This window comes from Lutjanus erythropterus, chromosome 11, assembly GCF_056507025.1.
Source record: "Lutjanus erythropterus isolate fLutEry1 chromosome 11, fLutEry1.hap2, whole genome shotgun sequence".
In the NCBI taxonomy this organism is placed as follows: Eukaryota; Metazoa; Chordata; class Actinopteri; order Lutjaniformes; family Lutjanidae; genus Lutjanus; species Lutjanus erythropterus.
In genome coordinates this window covers 23,160,612-23,178,794 of record NC_139327.1, presented here as the reverse complement: position 1 = coordinate 23,178,794, position 18,183 = coordinate 23,160,612, and the positions used below count along the sequence as shown (strand labels likewise).

Genomic DNA, 18,183 nt, shown 5'->3' with positions numbered 1-18,183 from the left:
GTATATATACACCCCATACACACCATCTCTGCAGACCGTTCAGTGGAACGCTGCGACACACAGCTCACCAGTTTGGGTAGGTCAAAGCTAGTTAAACATACAGCACAGTTTCCCAATCTATAGACATGGAATGCAATATATCAACTAACAGCAGGGAGCCTTCACTGGTGCTTGTTTATTACCTTTACTGCAAAAAACAAATCAAGAAAAGGAAAGAGGCTGTAGTCTACTGTGAGAAACAAGCATCAGAGAAAGTTAAATTGCCACCAGAGTAGCAGACAGGATTTGATTTGTGAGACTAAGATGAGGTTAAACTATTATATAGATTTGTTTTTTTTAGCGTTTTCTTTCATCCCCGCCCTGACTGTCTGTGTATTTCCCCACAGGTACTCCTGAAAAAGACGACAAAATGGCTCAGACAAACCCTATGCCCATGGGTCCATGGAAGGTAAGCATATGGTGGACAGGCTTAACACTACATTACCCATACTGTGGCGCAGTAAAATTTAAATTTATGTTTGATTTTGGGCTGACTCTAGATTCACTCCCCTGTGTTTTACAGATCACCGTGTACGATCAGGAGTACTTCCAGGGCAGGCGCATGGAGTTCACTGCCTGCTGCCAGAACATCATGGAGTGTGGTATGGAGAACATCCGCTCCCTGAAGGTTGAGTGTGGCGCGTACGTATCCACATATCCAGAGCTTTGACATTTTCAGAAAGGCTACAGCTGATTTAAAAACTAAAAATAGGACAATTTGCTTTTCTTCTCTCGATAAACTTGAGTTGTTGAATCGTTGAGTTTCTAAAACACCCCAAAAATTGTATTTCAAAAACTGTTGAGTAAACTCATTGAAGTGAAAGTGAATAATGGTTATTATTTTAATACTTTTTATGAAAACCAACCTGCATTGATAAATTTTCAGGCACCCAAATAATGACAACCAAGATCCACAGCTCACTGTGACCAAATTTTTGGAATTCAATTTTTCTTTTTGACTTTTTAAAACTCGAAGTTTATATAAAACATTATCTCAAATAAAGATTATGAGTCAGCAAAGACATTTAGTTTATTTAGGAGTTTTGAGTAGTCTGAACTTTTTAAAAAAAAAAAAAAAAGAAATGTAACATGTAAAATAAAACAACCAACAAAACAGCAAAAAAGGGGGGGGGAAACAATGGTGGTGACAGTTGAATTATAATATAACACAGAAGTTATAAGCACAGACACAATGTATTGACCTATGACACTATCTCACAGTTAACCAAGTATACCATTAACCATGCACGTTGGCAACCTGTCATTAATCTAATTAGAGTCCCAAATGGAGCAACTTCTCTTTAGATTCTGAATGACTATGCTGACTTTGTATTTCCTTGGTTTTTCTGACGGTTATTTTCACTCTCTGTTTGCAGCTGGGTGGGCTATGAGCACTCCAGCTTCTGTGGCCAGCAGTTTGTCCTGGAGAAGGGAGACTATCCCCGCTTCGAGGCCTACAGTGGCAGCAACTCCTACCGCATTGAGAGGATGATCTCCTTCAGGCCAATCTGCTGCGCTGTACGTTTAATACACAACCCAGAAGCCCTTCGATCATTTTAGGCTCAACTTCATCTCAAGCAATGCTGATGCATGTTCTTTCTCATCCTCTGTGCAGAACCACAAGGAGTCCCGCATGACCATCTTCGAGATGGAGAACATGATGGGCCGTCAGTTCGAGATGTGTGACGACTACCCCTCTCTGCAGGCCATGGGCTGGATGAACAATGAGGTTGGATCCATGCACATTCAGAGCGGAGCGTAAGTCCATCGTCATGATGTTTGAAGCTTTACACGCCTTCAGCTGCTGTGAGCAACAGCTACAAACACACACTGGCTGGAAATACTACACAAGAATCTGTGTTTGCTCGAATACACTATAAAAAAATACACAGGAATTTAGTGTAATCAATTAATCTCTCCTCATTAACTTAAAATAAATGCACAAGGTTTATTAGATCTAGTTACAGGTTCTAGTATTTATTTATCAGAGCCCTTCAGAAGTTCTTCTAACTTGAAATCTTTTGACTTGAAATAATGAGTTGGATGTATGTACTTTACAGAGTTCAGTCAACTCATTAAGTTTCTACAGAAACATGATCAGCACATGAGCAGACTTCACTGCATGCACTGAGAGTTAAAACTTTCCTGAGACCCTTCTCTTTTTTAGTTTGAAGAAAACACATTGGATGGAATCAAATTTGTTTGTAATGTTCATCGCTGTGACTGAAGAGTCATTGGTCCAACTTAATATCTGAAGCTTATTGAACATGTTTTCTCAAGTACAGTTTAATTATTATCAAGTTTAGTGATTAGAAAAGTTTGTTTTGAGTAATTGCAAAATAACCTCAACCTGTTATTTCAGTCTGCTTGAAATTTTAAGGCAGCCCACACCAACTTGTTTTTTAAGTTAAACAATTTTTTTTTACTGTGATGATGGAATATTTATAATATTTGTCAGAGTGACTGAAGAGTTGTTGGTTCAACTTAATCTTAAGCTTACTCACCAAGTTTTCTTAAGTACAATTAAATTAACATTAAGTTTATTTGTTCTGAATAATGTCAAAAATACCTCAGCTTGTCTTTTCAAATTCAGTCAACTTAAAAATTTAAGGCAGCCTGGAGAATATCTTTTTGTTTTACTTTTTACAAGGTATGTTTATCATTAACATTTTCTTGTGTGTTCCTGCAGCTTTGTGTGCTACCAGTACCCTGGATACCGTGGCCACCAGTACATCATGGAGTGCGACTGTCACGGAGGAGAGTACAAGTGTTACCGTGAGTTTGGCTCCCACGCCCAGACTCCCCAGATTCAGTCCATCAGGAGGATCCAGCACTAAGAGGGGAGCACTTCCTTCACACTTCATTATCTCCTCTTCCTCTTCCTCCTCCTCCTCTCCCTCCTCCTGCACTCCCATCCCTTTTTCTCTTCTTCCTCCTCCTCCTCCTCTCCCCCCAACCTTCATCTCCCCGGCTCCATTGGTCCAGCTTCTCTAAGCAGGAACTGAGCTGGAGTTCAGGTGCTTACTGGTGTCAGTTGTTCACAGCACTTTTTTTAAAGAAACAACACAAAAGAAAAGGAAAGATGTCAGAAAGACAGAAAATAGGAATGACAGAATTGAGAGAAAAAGCTGAATCAGTGTGAAAGAGAGGCCTCATCTTGCCGAGGTTGGCTGCAGAATGGTGAAAACACCTCAAAGTTTTTGCTCTTTTTCATCTCCACCATTGATGGCACCATCATCATCATCATCATCGTCATTGTCTTCTACATCAACATGACCACCAGTCTTGCTGTTACTGTGATTTCCATGACTGCCTATGTTCAAGACGATGAATAAAGAGAATGAGCAAAGAAACGGAGAGAAGCACAGTATGAGTCACATGTACCTCAATCACACAACATGTCTCTTGTCTTTCTGCACTGACACTTTGACACCACTGCACTGAGCAGCAAACACCTCAAACTGTAATAATTACACTGTAAAACATGAACTTAGATGAATCTCATGGTCAAAAAGTCAAAATATAGATGAGAATTAACCTTTTTAAATCGTACTGACCCATCACAGGGTTATTCAAATCCACAGAACATAATTTTAATTAGCAGAGGTCTTAAAGCTGAATTTTGAGGAGTGGGTACACTGTAAAGTAAAGTTGAGATTTTAAAGTCACAATACTTAGACAACTTGTGTATTCCAAGTCCACATCAAGGAGGCTAACTTGTTTACTTTGAGTCCAATATACTTAAATTAATTTGTTAATTGTGAGTGCACAATAGTTAGACTAACTTGTTTACTTGAGTGTGCAAAACTCATATCAACACTTTATGTATCTAAAAACACACTGGACTCTTTGTTGACACCACTGGACAGATAACCAGTGGTGGACAAAATACTCAACACCAGTACTTGAGTCAAAGTATAGATACTCCTGGTCAAATATTACTCAACTACAAGTGAAAGTTGCTCAGTCAAACTTGTAACTCTCTGAAACCATCTAATGACGCACTGACTTGCTTGTAGAACCACTCTGCTACACAAAGCCTATAGAAAAACCTATAAAAACTTCAGCATAGAAATACAATCAGAAACAAAAAGGACAACTATTGTCATTTTCTGATGTAACTGTATTAAAAACACTGCATAAAATTCGATTGAAGCCGACTGTAAGAAGTTCTCCAAATCTGTTAAATAACAGATTTCTTTCTGGCTTCAGAGGCAGTATATGGATGAATTATTCGGTATTTTTCACCTCGATAAAAACAATCCATCTTTAAAAGCTACCTGGAATAATTAATAATTATAATAACATCATGAGATTTAATCATGTCTTTCTCCTGCCGTCACCATTGCCGCTATTTGTCTGAATGAAAGAGGGAGAGCTTGCTTGTGCTTGTTAGCGCGTCTGGATGATGTATTTCCACTTTTACATCAATCCAGAGGAGCTACTGTGATTGGTTTTCTTTTGTGAGGAACACAGCATGTGACCAATTACATTTTAGAAAAGAAAAAATAGCAACAGCTGACTTCAACCAAGTCAAAAAGTAACAACAACCTTCCTAGAAATGTAGTGGAGTCAAAAGTACAATATTTGTCTTTGAAATGTAGTGGAGTGAAAGTCATAAGTTTCCAAAAAAAAAACCAAGTACTCAAGTACAGATACTCAAAAAATGTACTTAAGTATAGTACTCAAGTAAATGTACTTCATTACTGTCCACCACTGCAGATAACTGGCTACATAAGGTAATACTGTGAACTGAACACCCTTCATCCCCAACCCTCCACCCAGTTTCTCATCAGATCCACACCAATGAAGACGCTGACTGTTTTTTCTCGTTTTGAACTTAGAATGGCGAGTTTGCCAAAAGGTGAGGAAGTGACCATATACGGATTAGCTAAGTTACCCCTAACCAGCAAGCACATAAACCTGGTGTTGAATTTCTACAAGACAGCATGAAATTATTTACTCATCAAATTAGTGTAGCAAACACAAGAATCAGAAATGCTGAAAAAAATGGCCGCTGCTGTTGAAACGACATCCACCCGCAGTTGGGCGTGTCCAGGTGTCTTTAACAGTAAGGTGACGCGCAGAGAGGCGTAGTGATCTGTACGTCTGAATATTGAAAATATTCTATCGGTGGAGGTTCCTTGCATGTTTAAAACTGTGGGAAAAACTCTGTTGAATGAGGCCTCGTCTATGAAAAGAGGTTTAGATCATGATAGTTTGAGTAGTTGTCATTCATTACTTCTCCTTGCTCAACATTTTGCAAAAATCCCTGATGCACTGATTATCAGCAAAATATTTAATCATTGTTTTTATAGTGCAGCCAGAGTTCATCTCACAATTTCCTGTTTGAAATTTTCAAAGGTCATTCTCCCACATGGATGCATGAATACACTCTGTCATAAACCCACTTTTCATAAAAAACCACCAGAACAACAGCACACAAATAATCAGGGTGACAATGCAGCACAAGTCAGTTCAGTATAAATCAATGTATTGACGGGACAATTTAAAAAATCACATGTAAGAGACAGAAGAGAAAAGAGAGAAAGTCATTTTCAATCAGGTCCAAATTAAATATTCCCTGAAACTCTTCAGAGTTCAACATAAAAACACAACATTTCAGGTCTGCAACAATAAACAGCTAAAATAACTCAGTTTGTTCAGTTCAGTATCTCAACATTTGGCCCGAGTAAACCCTCTTCACCGAAACGAATCAAATTAGGATCTTTGAGAAAGTTTTAGTGGTTCAGTTTAATAAAGAGTGAAAAGAATAAATCAACTCACCAACAAAGTTAATTAGAGATCTGTGGACAGGTGTCAGTTGTTTGGTCTGTGCTCAAACAGAAAATCAAACACCAAAAGTTTGTCAAGAAGAAAATAAACGGGAAAAAGGAGAAATGAAGCCCTGGCGTTCACCAACTCACCTGTCATGAAGGGAGATTATTGATCGGTTGGTTCCGGAGATATTTGGTCTTTTCAGAGACTCACGTGGCGTTTTTCCCACGCCGTCTTTCAGACACCATCACTTCCCTTTTACCTCCATTATACAGGAAGAGACGTGAGCCGACTACTCGAAAAACGGTCAGTGATTGGTTGTCAGGATGGACAGGTGACAGGGGTGTGGCCTTCATTAATCAACATTTTTTGACTATTTTGACTATTAATGCTGACAGTGATTAAATGCCAATAACTTGCTAACAAATATCTGATGAAGCTGACAGATATGAGAATATGAAATAAGCAATGAGATCTGAGCCTTCAGTACAGATACATGTTTGCTCACTATTTGGCAAGCAACAGATCATTGTTTCCCTAATGTGTTGTAACGTCTTATTACTGATTTTAAGGTTTCTATACAACCTAATTATTAACTATTTGTGAATAATTTATAAGTGTGAATAATAGCTATGTCACTGGTCAATCAGAATCTGTTTCAGCAATATTTTGATTCCCCAAGGGGAAATTGAGTTATGTTAAATGCTTATTTCCTCCTTTCAAGAGCCGAAATTTAAGCATAAAGAGTTATACAAAATCAGAAGTGTGTAAAAATATGAACTTTATATTATAAAAAATGCAGAGAAATATGGTCTATAAATAGGAGTTATCTACATTATAAATACAGTATTGATTTCAGGGTACCAGAGTATTGTGCTGTGTTAAGTCAATATTGTTTGATGAGTGTGTCTACAAGTAAATTCTAATTTAAAACTTGTAATGGAGTATTATTTTGGTATTTCTACTAACAGTCATTATTATGGAGCTCCATCAGGGAAAACACACTTCACCGTTTTTCCAGCGATGACAGTATTATGATCATTGAGCAATTCGGCCTCCACTATCGTGTTTCACTGTGAGTCACGTCAGTGAATTTCCTCGCTGTGATTTGGTTCTTTGTAAGTGAAACACTTTCGGCCGGAAACCACTAGAGGCCGCTGTGGCTCAAATGAGAATCGCGACAGTTGTTTCTTCTTAACGGCTGATGATGACATGTCAACAACAAACATGGCAACCGGCAGCAACTATTGGGAAGGTAAATTATCTTACAGCATCCAATTTACAACTAACTGTTTACTTGTACACGTTTTATTGGACTTCGCCGTTTCTGGTCTAACACATTTAACATTTTCCGTTATACGTTACGTTGAAAAACTTAATATCCGCGGGGAGAAGAAACAGATTTAGCATACCTGGGTAATGTCCAGAATAGGACTAGATTTGTGAAACTCTCGCGATATTTGTACACGTTGTTTCTTTGTCGCGTACATTGTGTAATCGAATGATGTTAAAAAATGTGACAAACGCTAGTACGAAATCTGGTTAGGATTTGGCCCAGAACACACTTGATTGAAGTCAGTGAAAGAGCAAGATTTTGGGTTAAAAACATAACTCTCGCGGGATATGTCGCGGATCTAGGGTTCCCCTGTAAACACGACCTGCACTAGTTCTTTGGCTAGCCTGTTAGCTTGTTAAGCTAACGCCGAACTTGAAAAGTTATCACTGCAGTTGTCAGTTATTAACTGTTATAGTGCGAGCTTAAGTTCTCCTTTCAGCTGACTTAACTAGCTTAAATTGTACTGTGTAAGTGTGTTTCACGTAACCTGGTTGTTTGACCCTCTGTTAATTACCTGTTAGCAGGACAAAACGAAAACTATAAACCCAAGCAACAATATTCAAAGTTGTACTCTAAACGTCAAGTAGCATTAACAGAAAATCATTTTAAAAATGTGAACATTGTAATGCATTGTTTTGTTTTATTTGTTAATCCTTAACCCAGATGTTTGCACCTGTTGCCATTCATTTTTTAAGTAATAAAATAAAACAGTGTTTTCAACACACAGCTTTAACTTTAGCTTTCATATTCCAGTGACTTTCAAACAGTAAACTTCCCACAAACTGCTGATATGGACGGATTCAATCCACAGAGACTTTATAGCTTCAAAAACTGTAAAAACAAAAGGTTAACACTATTTCAGAAGTGAGAGTATCCCATTGGCTACCACAAAATCTGGGTCAAATGCTCAATATCAGCTCATGTCTAGTTTGCCATCTTTAAAAATCATGCCTCGCTTGGCCCTATGCCGTTGCCAAGTGAATACCAGCCTACAAACTTGAAGCCACATCTGGGCCAGATCAACAACAGTAATTAGTCAAACAACAGAAAAATAATTGCCAACTATTTTTTATAATTGATTATCATTAAAGTAATTTTTCTTGCACAAATGGATGAAAGTGCTGTTTTCAGCCTCTCAAACATGAAGATTTTTTCTTATTTTCTGTGTTTCATATCACATCACAAAAAGAAGACATTTACATCACCTTGGACTTTGAAAAACTGGGATATACATTTTCACTATTTTCTGACATTTAGTCAAACAATTGATTACTGACGATGATTGATGGTTAGTTGCTTCCCAAAATATGGTGCCTTCTATCTTGTCTGTTTGCCTTGTCTGATTTTTATAATTAAGTGTTCAGGATTTTCATTCTAAGTTTCCAATATTTATTTTGGTCAGATATGGAATGTACACTTGTATTATGAAATGTTTGTCCTGAGAGTTTCTCTATTGGTTCACTTAGATTTGCGTAAACAGGCGAGACAGCTGGAAAATGAGCTGGACCTGAAGCTGGTCTCCTTCAGTAAGCTCTGCACCAGCTACAGCGGCAGCAGTAACCGGGACCAGCGGACAAGGTCAGTAGCACTGCAGATGTACTCTGACTTTTGTTTATCTTTACAATTTAAAAATACCTGTATAATCTCCAGTGAAATCTGCTGAGATTATTTATTTTATTATTTTTTTGGCCAGTAATCTCGGCAACAGAATATCACAAACACAGTGTTTACCATTTTGAGCACCAACCAATATTTTTATGGCCATACAATTTAAAAGCTGATGTCAAAACCTCTGTTTTTCTTAATTTTATTGGACTCAGCCCACAAGTGTGTGCGCTTATTATTTTTTATCTGACATATTACCTATTTTTATAGTTGGATTGTCCAAAAAAATGCTTTAACTTGAATTAGCTTCCTTTCTCTTTCATTCTTAAATCAGGTCTGATTCTGTCGGCCCGTCTCAAGACAACATGCTTGTGGCCATGACTACGGAGCTGGAGCAACTATTGGCCAATGTAAGTCAAATATCACACATCATTTAATGGAGCTGACATATGTCACATAAATATATTGTAAAATACTTTAATATTCTATCACAAATAACAGTGTAATTCTCCCGTGTACATCATGAACATTTTGTAACTTTAAGGGCTTATTGACTTCAACAGTGCTGTGACGCAACATATTCTTAGGAACACCAAAAGAATGGAGTATCTGGGGACGTGATTCTTAGAAATGACCAATCGAGAAAACATCTGGGTTCAATCAAGGACTCACACACACGCATACACACATGTACATGCACATAAAACTGCTCCTCTTATGCAGGAAGTGCCTGTCTCTGTCTCGTCTCATTTGCCACCACAATATAAGGTCACTAGCAGCCAAGTTGAAGGGGTTTAAGGATTTCTTTCAGTATCAGCTGTTGAACCTTTGTGCCCAGGTGATATGATGTCAAAAATAAAATAATTCGATTTATTATCAGTGTCCACCAAAAAAAAATATATTTGTCAACCAAACCTGATTGTGTCATCCTCAGTTTTTATATGCTCGGAAAACCACTGTTTTTTTGTTTTTTTTTTACAGGTAGTACAGACTATTAGAATTGCAGTTTATCCTCATTGTAATACATTAGTGTTTACTTTGAAAATTGTATTACTGTAGTCTGATGCAATAAATTATAATCCAGCCAAGTTATTCAAATTCTACTGAGTAGTTTTGAGAATGCTTCTAAAAAAAACAGAGTTTTTATGGCTACTTCATAGCAGTTTTATCTCTTGTTTTGCAGCTTACAGCAGTCAACGACAAAATGGCAGAATACACAAACACGCCCGGAGCTTCTTCACATAATGCAGCACTGATGCACACCTTACAGAGACACAGAGACATTTTACAGGTACATAAAATTACTTCACTTTCTCATGTGAAAGTGTTTCTGCTACACATGTAAGTTGTTTTTTGTATGTATTGTTCATAAATATTTGTGAGATTGTAACATTTTGGCTTTTTTAATTTCCATTCTGTCAGTATCATCATGTCATGCTGACTTAAAAATGTTTTGTCCTATAGGACTATACTCATGAGTTCCACAAAACCAAAAGCAATTTCTTCAGCTTGCGAGAGCGAGAGGACCTGCTGGGCTCTGTTCACAGAGACATTGAGTAAGCACCTGCATCCATCTCTTGACATTGAAAGACATTGTGTATTTTTTGCAAATGCAACATTATCTTGTTAGGGTTTTCTCTATTCACCATGGTTTTGCCCTTGTTGTGCAGGACACCTATTTAGATGTGCGTAATCAATAAGAACTGAAATTCATGAAAAATTGACAATGCAAAACAAATTAGCTGGAGTCCTCACAAGATCTCAAACATTTGATCATATAACACCTGTCCTGATGTTTTTGCATTGGGTACCACCTGTGTTATGTTGGGACAGTCAGTTGTTCCTTCCTTAATTAATTCCATCCCTGTTTCTTTTTTTCTTTTTCCTTTTTTCCCTTTTTGTCTTTCCTTCCTTTCTTGTCTTTGGAATAAATTTTTACTGGATATTCAAGATGCGAACTCTGTAGCGATTTTCAAATCCAGGCTGAAAACGCATTGTCTGGACTCTCCCAACTTAACTGGCTGATAAATCCTCAAAAGTTTGCAACGTTTGTGATATTAATTTCATCATTTAAATATATATAATTGGGCCACAAAGCGAACTGCCTGCGAAATACTTATGGCAAAAGCGGTTATGACTCTGAATGTGCTGGAACAACCAGCAAAGAGTATTAATATTTTGTTAACTTATTTCAGCTCTCTATAATCTCACACAGGTATACATGGTTGAGACTGTTCTTACTGACTAAGGCTTTAGTTGACTTTAAGGGGGCAGCCCTAATTTTTTATTTCCTAACTTCAATCCTGTTGTTATATTAACATTCTAGCCTTTATGTTTGGGACTCTGCTTGTGTGTGCATATGTCCTATATATCAGAAATGCCAATGATGGTAAAAAATCAAATCCACTGTTATTTTCATAGTGCAGTGTGAATTGGTACACTGTACGTAATGTAAAACCCCCGAAGACAAATTGTGATTTGTGATATTATTATTATTATCAAATGGTTGGAGATAAATTTCCTGTCAATAAACAAATGAACTGATCATTTCAGCTCTAAATGAATACATACAAAAATAAATACTGATGTTTTAAATTATGCAAGACCTTGTAATGAAGCTGAGGAAAAGTTCTGGCAAATACGGTTCAGAGTCGGACTTTCCTTGGACATTAATGTCAACAGGAAAAAGATAGCTAGAAATTATGCTATTTTTATGTTTAAATGTGTATTCTGAGTCATAGTATTTTGACCAATTCCTTTAAAAAAAATCTGTCTGTCATAAGTCCTCCAACTTTCTGGATGTGAAATATTAAATCACTGGAGTCCTCTCTTGAGACAGCATTATGTTGCCACAGTCAATCTTTTGTTCCTTCATTTTTTCCATCCCCGTTTTTCTCTGATCCATTTCTTACGATTTCATCTTTCCTTCCCTTCTTTTCCCTTCTCTTCAACCTCCCCCTCCTCCTCCTCCTCCTCCTCTTCTCTTGACTTTTGCTATGTTATCATTAACCAGGAGGAGGCAGAAATGTCCAGTTTGTTGCTGAATTCCCCCGCCCTTTGATAGTCTCCGCTCCTTCTATCATGTTTCATCTTCTAATAAGAGGCACCTCCTCTTATTAGCCAACCTCCATCCCTCCCTCTCTCTGTTGGTCTCTCACTCTTAGTGTCTGTATCCCTCTCTTTCTCTGGGGATATCTTTCCTAAGTGCCTTCTACAGTAAATCAAACCGCAAGGCTTTCATTCAGCCAAAGCTGAGGGATAGTGGTTACATCTGGCCTGCCTGATACAGAGACATGCTTTTTCAGGGGAAGAGATGAAGAGCAAGACAGCCAGACAGAGAGAGAGAGGGAGGGAGGGAGGGCAACACTGTCGTGATGCGATGTTGACTGATTACAAAAATGATGAAAATGAATTGTAATTATACTCATAGAGATGAGAGGTGTGGGGGAAACAGTGCAGAGAGAGGAGCAGCACAGGAGGTAATGTTTGATGAATTGATGATCAGTCCACATAGGGAGGGGATGGTGTAAATAAGAGATGGAGGACAGAGTTGTGGATTAAGCAGAGCTAATCACTTAAAAGCTTTAACACAGGAAGTACATAATCAGCATCCAGGCATCAGTTAATAGGAGGCAGTGAAATACTCCTTTCAGACTAAAGCACAGACCAGGGAACAACTTGTTTTTGGTGGTGATTTCTTCTGTTAAGCTGCTTAAATATGATTATGGAGAGCTGGGTCACATGATGCTACGGCTTCACCCAGAAAGAGTGATAAAGTTAAACTATATCATCAACAAACAGAGCTGGGCCTCAGAAAAAAATCATACATATTTGTATGTAAAGAAATTTTGTTATTATTGTGAACTCACATTAAGAAAAAATCATTTAACAAACCTTAAAATAACCACAATATAGCTGATGAAATAAATAACTGTGATAAAAGAAATCAAATATTTATTTCCACATAATTTATTGTCACTGCTTTTTAAAAGTCTCTGTGTTCAGCTCTCTCATAATTCAGTCTCAGCTGTAAGGTGTCAAGTTAAGTTGCTGCTCCTGAAAACACCACATTTGCTGATTGTGCTACTTCATAAGAAGAGCGTTTCAGTAACAATATAACGGGACTTTTATTGTTAAGACTTTATAGGAAATTAAGTGATAATTCGCCGTTTAACATCTACTCAGCTAAAGCTGAACTCCTGTGAAATACCCCAATATCTACCGGTTGGATTGTAACTTTTTTGTTGTTGTTGTTGTTGTTTTCTTGGGGTGGTGGACTCATGGTAATGACATGTCTGTGGTTGGATTCTCTCATCCCTCATATTCCATCTTGATCTTTATTGTCTTTATCAAGTAGATGCAAAGAAAGTCAAAAAGTGTATAATTTATTGGATCCTATTTATATTTGTCAAACCAGATCTCCATTGATGTTTCTTTCTCTTGTGTTTTCCTACTCAGGTCCTACAAGAGCAGCTCAGGAGTGAATAACAGAAGGACCGAGCTTTTCCTGAAGGAACACGAACATCTCAGAAAGTAAGAGATTTATTACAACTTTTAACAACTTATCACTTAGAAACACTGAAACAGAGTGGCAGGACATTGATATTTGTGTTTTCAAGTAGGCCTAGGGCCATGTCTGCCATTTAAACTGACTGTTTGAATTCTGAGTGTGAAGTTTATGCTTCATGATGTAGTACTCTGAAAAATTCCCACAGTGGAATACAGCTCAAGTGGAGTTGTAGCTCAATTATATCATTTGTTATGTAAGTCCATTGTGACTCCTCTGGCTTCAGTGTGTAGTGCATGGAGAACCAGCAGACATATACTTTAGAAAGTTCTTAGAAAGCCCGTAATAAATTACTTAGAATAAGAAACTTGTTGAGGACCATGTTGGGTAACTTAGTTAAGGTGACTGAGTGGGCAGTGTGATAAGAAACGTGGCTATATATATACTGGTGTTTGTGTTTGGTTATGTGTACATGCATATATGCATGTCAGTGCTTTACTGAACATGCTGTTAATCACGTTACCTTGCGCTACCTTGTATTTCTCATGCACTGTCTCATGACTGCACTCCACCTGACAAACAGAGAAAATAAAAGAGCAGAAGTAAAACAGGACGTGGTGAGAAAAAGGTTTTAAAGCTACTCTATTGGAGGGATAGACAATCGACACCATTCTTCTAAAACATATTATCTCTTGCAAGTTAGGCCACAACATGTGATATATGAAATTTTTATACACATGAAATCATTCCTTGACTTGTCCTGCTCTGTGTGGAAGCACCTGCATTTGTCCCCCCCCCTCATTAATTCAGTTCTTTTGTCTTTAGTTTGTCATCCATTTATATTTCTGAATAGAATCACAGTTGCAGTGTACCTAAGACTTCATCTCAAAATCTTTCTCGCCAGAGTCAGGTCATGTTTTAGTTGAAGAAACTAGGAAGGTTCCACAAGGGATCAGGCATCTTCTGATTATTATATGTTTATAGTTTTCCACAACTGCGGGTGTGGAGTTTGAAAGATGTGGGCATTTACTAGGGTTACTCTGATACAGATAACAGTAGTGGAAAATTCCTCCAATACTGCCTAAAATGCTGGTGTCCGTATTGATGAGTATGAGAGTCTGAGCACCTGTCTGACACCACGTAATTTATCAGCCTCAAAACTGAACCCTGATATTTCCCCAGCAGCATCCCATCCACCAAATTCTTAAACCTGGGCCAGGTCAAAATAAACAAAACAAATAGCTACAAGTGGCAGTAAACAGGTGTCAAGCAGGTTACAAATATTTGGATGCTTGTAAGAAACAGGTATTGATAAGACACAACACACAGCCATGCAGAGGATGTCACATTGTTGGCAAGTGGGACTTGTTCACATGGAGATTTGATCCCTTGACCTTTGGATCCCCAGAGAAGGTGACTGACTGAGACTGCATCACTGGGGAGATGTTGTTTCTACACACGTTCTTACAAATTGAGGCAATCACATCAGAGCGAACCTGGAACATTTTTATCTGTTTAAACTTAAAACGCTTACAAAGGTCAAAATCTTGGTGATAAAGATCTGACAAAAATGACTCATCATTCTGGTGTTTTCAGGTATTTTGTCAAATATTTTGGTGAAGTTTCATGAAACACTGAGTGAAAAAGAAAATGTTGTGCATGCAGTACAAGTGACAGCAAGATATTAAATATCACTGCAGACTCACCATTTGACTGATCTGAACACAATGTGAAAGACGTGATATCGGCCATGTAGAGAATGACTGTGTTGACTCTGGTCACATTTGAATGAAGACGATTTTGCATATACAGACGTAGAGTGATGGACTTTTGGATTGACCACAGGTTGCAGTGAGGCAAACTTCAGTCACAATTCAGCAGATGTGCTGAAGAAATTTCAGCTTTGCAGGACATACGGCTGTTTTGAAGCAAGATTGTGAAATGTCTATAAATTTTGACTTATTGTAGTAAGTCACACTCCCTGGGTATTGGCAAGGACACAATGGTATCTGAATATTTTCATCAGTCAGGGAGGATCTAGCAAAAGATCAAGTAACATAGACAATTATGTTCAATATTATCACATTCAGTTATCATAAAATAGAACTTTTTAACTTTTTTATTCATATTTCACTTGTTTGATATTGTTCTTACCTGTAGTAACTGCAGGATTTAACATTTTTGAGGTAATGTCCCATAGAGGCTGAAAGTCATGATACCAGTAAATCATAAGTGCAAGAGTTTGTGTGTGGTTAAGCGTACATGCACATTTGCATGCCAGTGGTTTACTGAACATGTTGTTAATCACGTTTCCTTGTGGTTGCTTAAATTTTTCTCATACAGTTTTTTTTTTAATGACTTCACACAAATAGGAAAATTAATAAAGAAAATAGAAGAGCAGAAGTAAAATAAGAGATGTGGTGAGAAAAAGGTTTGAAAGCAGAAGACATCAAGTGAATTACAGCTGCTTACAGCAATGTGTTGTGAAACAGATAAAATGAAAAGAGGAAAAAGAAGAGTACAAAATGTTTTATTATGTAGTTCAGATCAAGTTTATTAGGTCTTGATCCACGTCCTTTAACATTTGATACATGCCAATACTGACTGAGTCCACTCTGATACTGATATTATTTATCTAAATGTTGATTAATAGGTACACACCACACTGAAACAACGGCTCTACAACCTACTTAACCTGACCTTGCTTTTCACAAGCTACTTGGTCCAAATACTGGAGGCCCTGATTTAAAAATACTAAGTTTATAAGCTTAAATTATAAATTGGGTTAGGGTTATGAATGCAAGTTTAGGCCTAAGTGTGAGAATGTGACGTTCATGAAATTCATGTTACATTATCCACTACAGAGAAGACACAGGACACATCCCAAGTCTCTTATTTGTCATTTCCACACTGTTCGATTCTCACACAAACCGGAAATTCTTCTGGTCCGCCATTTTGCTGGCCCATCCTCAGTCTCTTATTTCCTATTTCGGTTCGGAGGAGTGATGAGCCAGAACACACGAGAGCAGCCTTCGTGGAAGTCTATTAACCGGCCGACACCCCCCCTTATTTACTGATTGGATGCTGCATCTAATCAGACTGATCTGATACATCACAGAATGACTGGATTTTTGCTGCAGAGTGAACTCAAATAACAGATTACAGAGAAGTGTATCACTCCCAAGTTTCATATTTTATTTGTTTCCTGGTTCACCATCCAGTTAAATATATTTGTTAATTGCATATCTGTGATGCTCAGATTTCAGTTAATCTGCGGATCAGAAGGACTAGATAGTAAAAATTAACTTTGTGATTAATGTTGGATGGATCACGTGTGAAAGCGCCTCTCCCCCAGGACAGACGTGGTGTGCAAAAGTGCATTTGCACAGGAGATGTGCATGGGGAAACATCTGTGGCAGCTTCTCCAATCATTCAAGTAAATAATTAAAGAAGACACTGAGACCTAAATACACCTTACAATAAAGAAATAGGTGTTTCATATCCAGGTGTTTGATAAACAGGTAACAGGCTGCTGCTCTGTCACTGAGAGCTGTGGGTCTTTATTAACATTAACACAGCTCATATGTGTGTGGAGACAAACTCCAGAGGTCTGTACAGCTGTTAAAGCCGGCTGACAGCTGATTCAGCTGTGATCAGCTGCTGCCTTCATCACAAACGGACGTCGCTTCATGTGACACTATGGAGGAGAGGAAGCCTCATGTCTCTTAAAACAGATTTCTTCGTGTCCTCTCTCCACGCATGGTTTCCTTGCGTCTCTACATGAATCCTCGGTGGGAGGAACTAAGACGCAAGAAAGGACACAAGTGAGGGTTGCAATTAAAGAGACTTGGGATGTACCCATAATGTTGAAAATACAGAAACACTTTGCCCCAGTAGGTGTTCAGTTAGGTTAAGATCTGGTGACTGTGAAGGCCACAACACATGAATCACAACTAGGAAGTCTGCCATTTTAATGAATTTTGTATGGACGTTAATGGCCCACAGAGGATGAATCTTTAGGACTTTGCTGATTCCCTGACTTTTTCATCTAGTGTAATCCTCATGTGAGATCTTTAATTAGCTCAGTACTTTGCTTTTTGACCAAATATCTGCAAAAGTTTTCCTGTCAGCCTCAGTCATGCTTAATTTTTAGTTATAATTAGCAAGTGTTAGCATGTTAACATGCTAAATTAAAATAGTCAACATGGTAAACATTACATCTGGTAAAGATTTAGATACTTAAAATACTTTGTATGTGCATTATACACGTACACTTTGGGTAGCCAACCCTGAAATAATGTTTCTTGGTGTACTTCTTAACTATATCTTCATTGTAGTATATCTAGAAAATAAAATCTCCCCAGTACCATCAGCTCCTTTTGAGATCATACAGAAGGTTGTTTTGGTCACAATGAAATTTTGATATCCAGCACTGTGGCCGATAAACATCATTTTAAAATGGTCCCATCTCCCAAAGAGCTTCAAACTAGCATATTTTGTTTTTAATGTGGACATTTTTAACACAGTTAATTTCCTTAAACATAAGAAATTATAATATAATATGAACTTGGTTGGTTATGACACAGCTGTTGCATTTTATGCATGTTATAATGTTTAACATCTTGGATTCTCAATATGGATTAGTCTTCTTTACCCACTGAAAAACTGAACACCTTTATGTTTATCCTAATTTAAGCCAAATAAAAAATAGCTCAGTTTTAGTAAAACTGTCACAGTCACCAGCAGTGAGGTAAGTTTTGGACTGTCAGTGTAATTTAATACGTCCCTGAAACTGATTTCATACTCTGCTACTGTAAATACAACTACATATGTATGCTATATGTATTTTCATCTCTTTTTACTTGTAGTAGTTTATATATTATGATTAATAACTCTGTCATACCACCTACTAATCATT

At 37.6% G+C, this 18,183-nt stretch overlaps 2 protein-coding genes across 2 annotated transcripts in view; both read left to right on the top strand.

Annotated features, from left to right (window-relative positions):
- LOC146319103 (beta-crystallin A1-like) lies at positions 1–3,406 on the top strand. The gene is made up of 6 exons (XM_084729699.1): positions 1–76; positions 387–448; positions 563–681; positions 1,416–1,557; positions 1,655–1,797; positions 2,729–3,406. Exons 2-6 carry the CDS (start codon positions 410–412, stop codon positions 2,874–2,876), a joined length of 591 nt encoding a protein of 196 aa, XP_084585825.1. The 5' UTR covers positions 1–76; positions 387–409; the 3' UTR covers positions 2,877–3,406.
- Positions 3,407–6,964: 3,558 nt separating this feature from the next.
- Positions 6,965–18,183, top strand: part of LOC146319097 (Golgi SNAP receptor complex member 1-like) — a 34,025-nt gene continuing 22,806 nt past the window's right edge. Inside the window, exons 1-6 of the mRNA XM_084729698.1 lie at positions 6,965–7,072; positions 8,620–8,731; positions 9,093–9,168; positions 9,942–10,049; positions 10,223–10,314; positions 13,217–13,291. Of these exons, the coding sequence (XP_084585824.1) occupies positions 7,030–7,072; positions 8,620–8,731; positions 9,093–9,168; positions 9,942–10,049; positions 10,223–10,314; positions 13,217–13,291 (506 nt within the window). The 5' untranslated portion in view covers positions 6,965–7,029. The remainder of the gene's footprint in view (positions 7,073–8,619; positions 8,732–9,092; positions 9,169–9,941; positions 10,050–10,222; positions 10,315–13,216; positions 13,292–18,183) is intronic.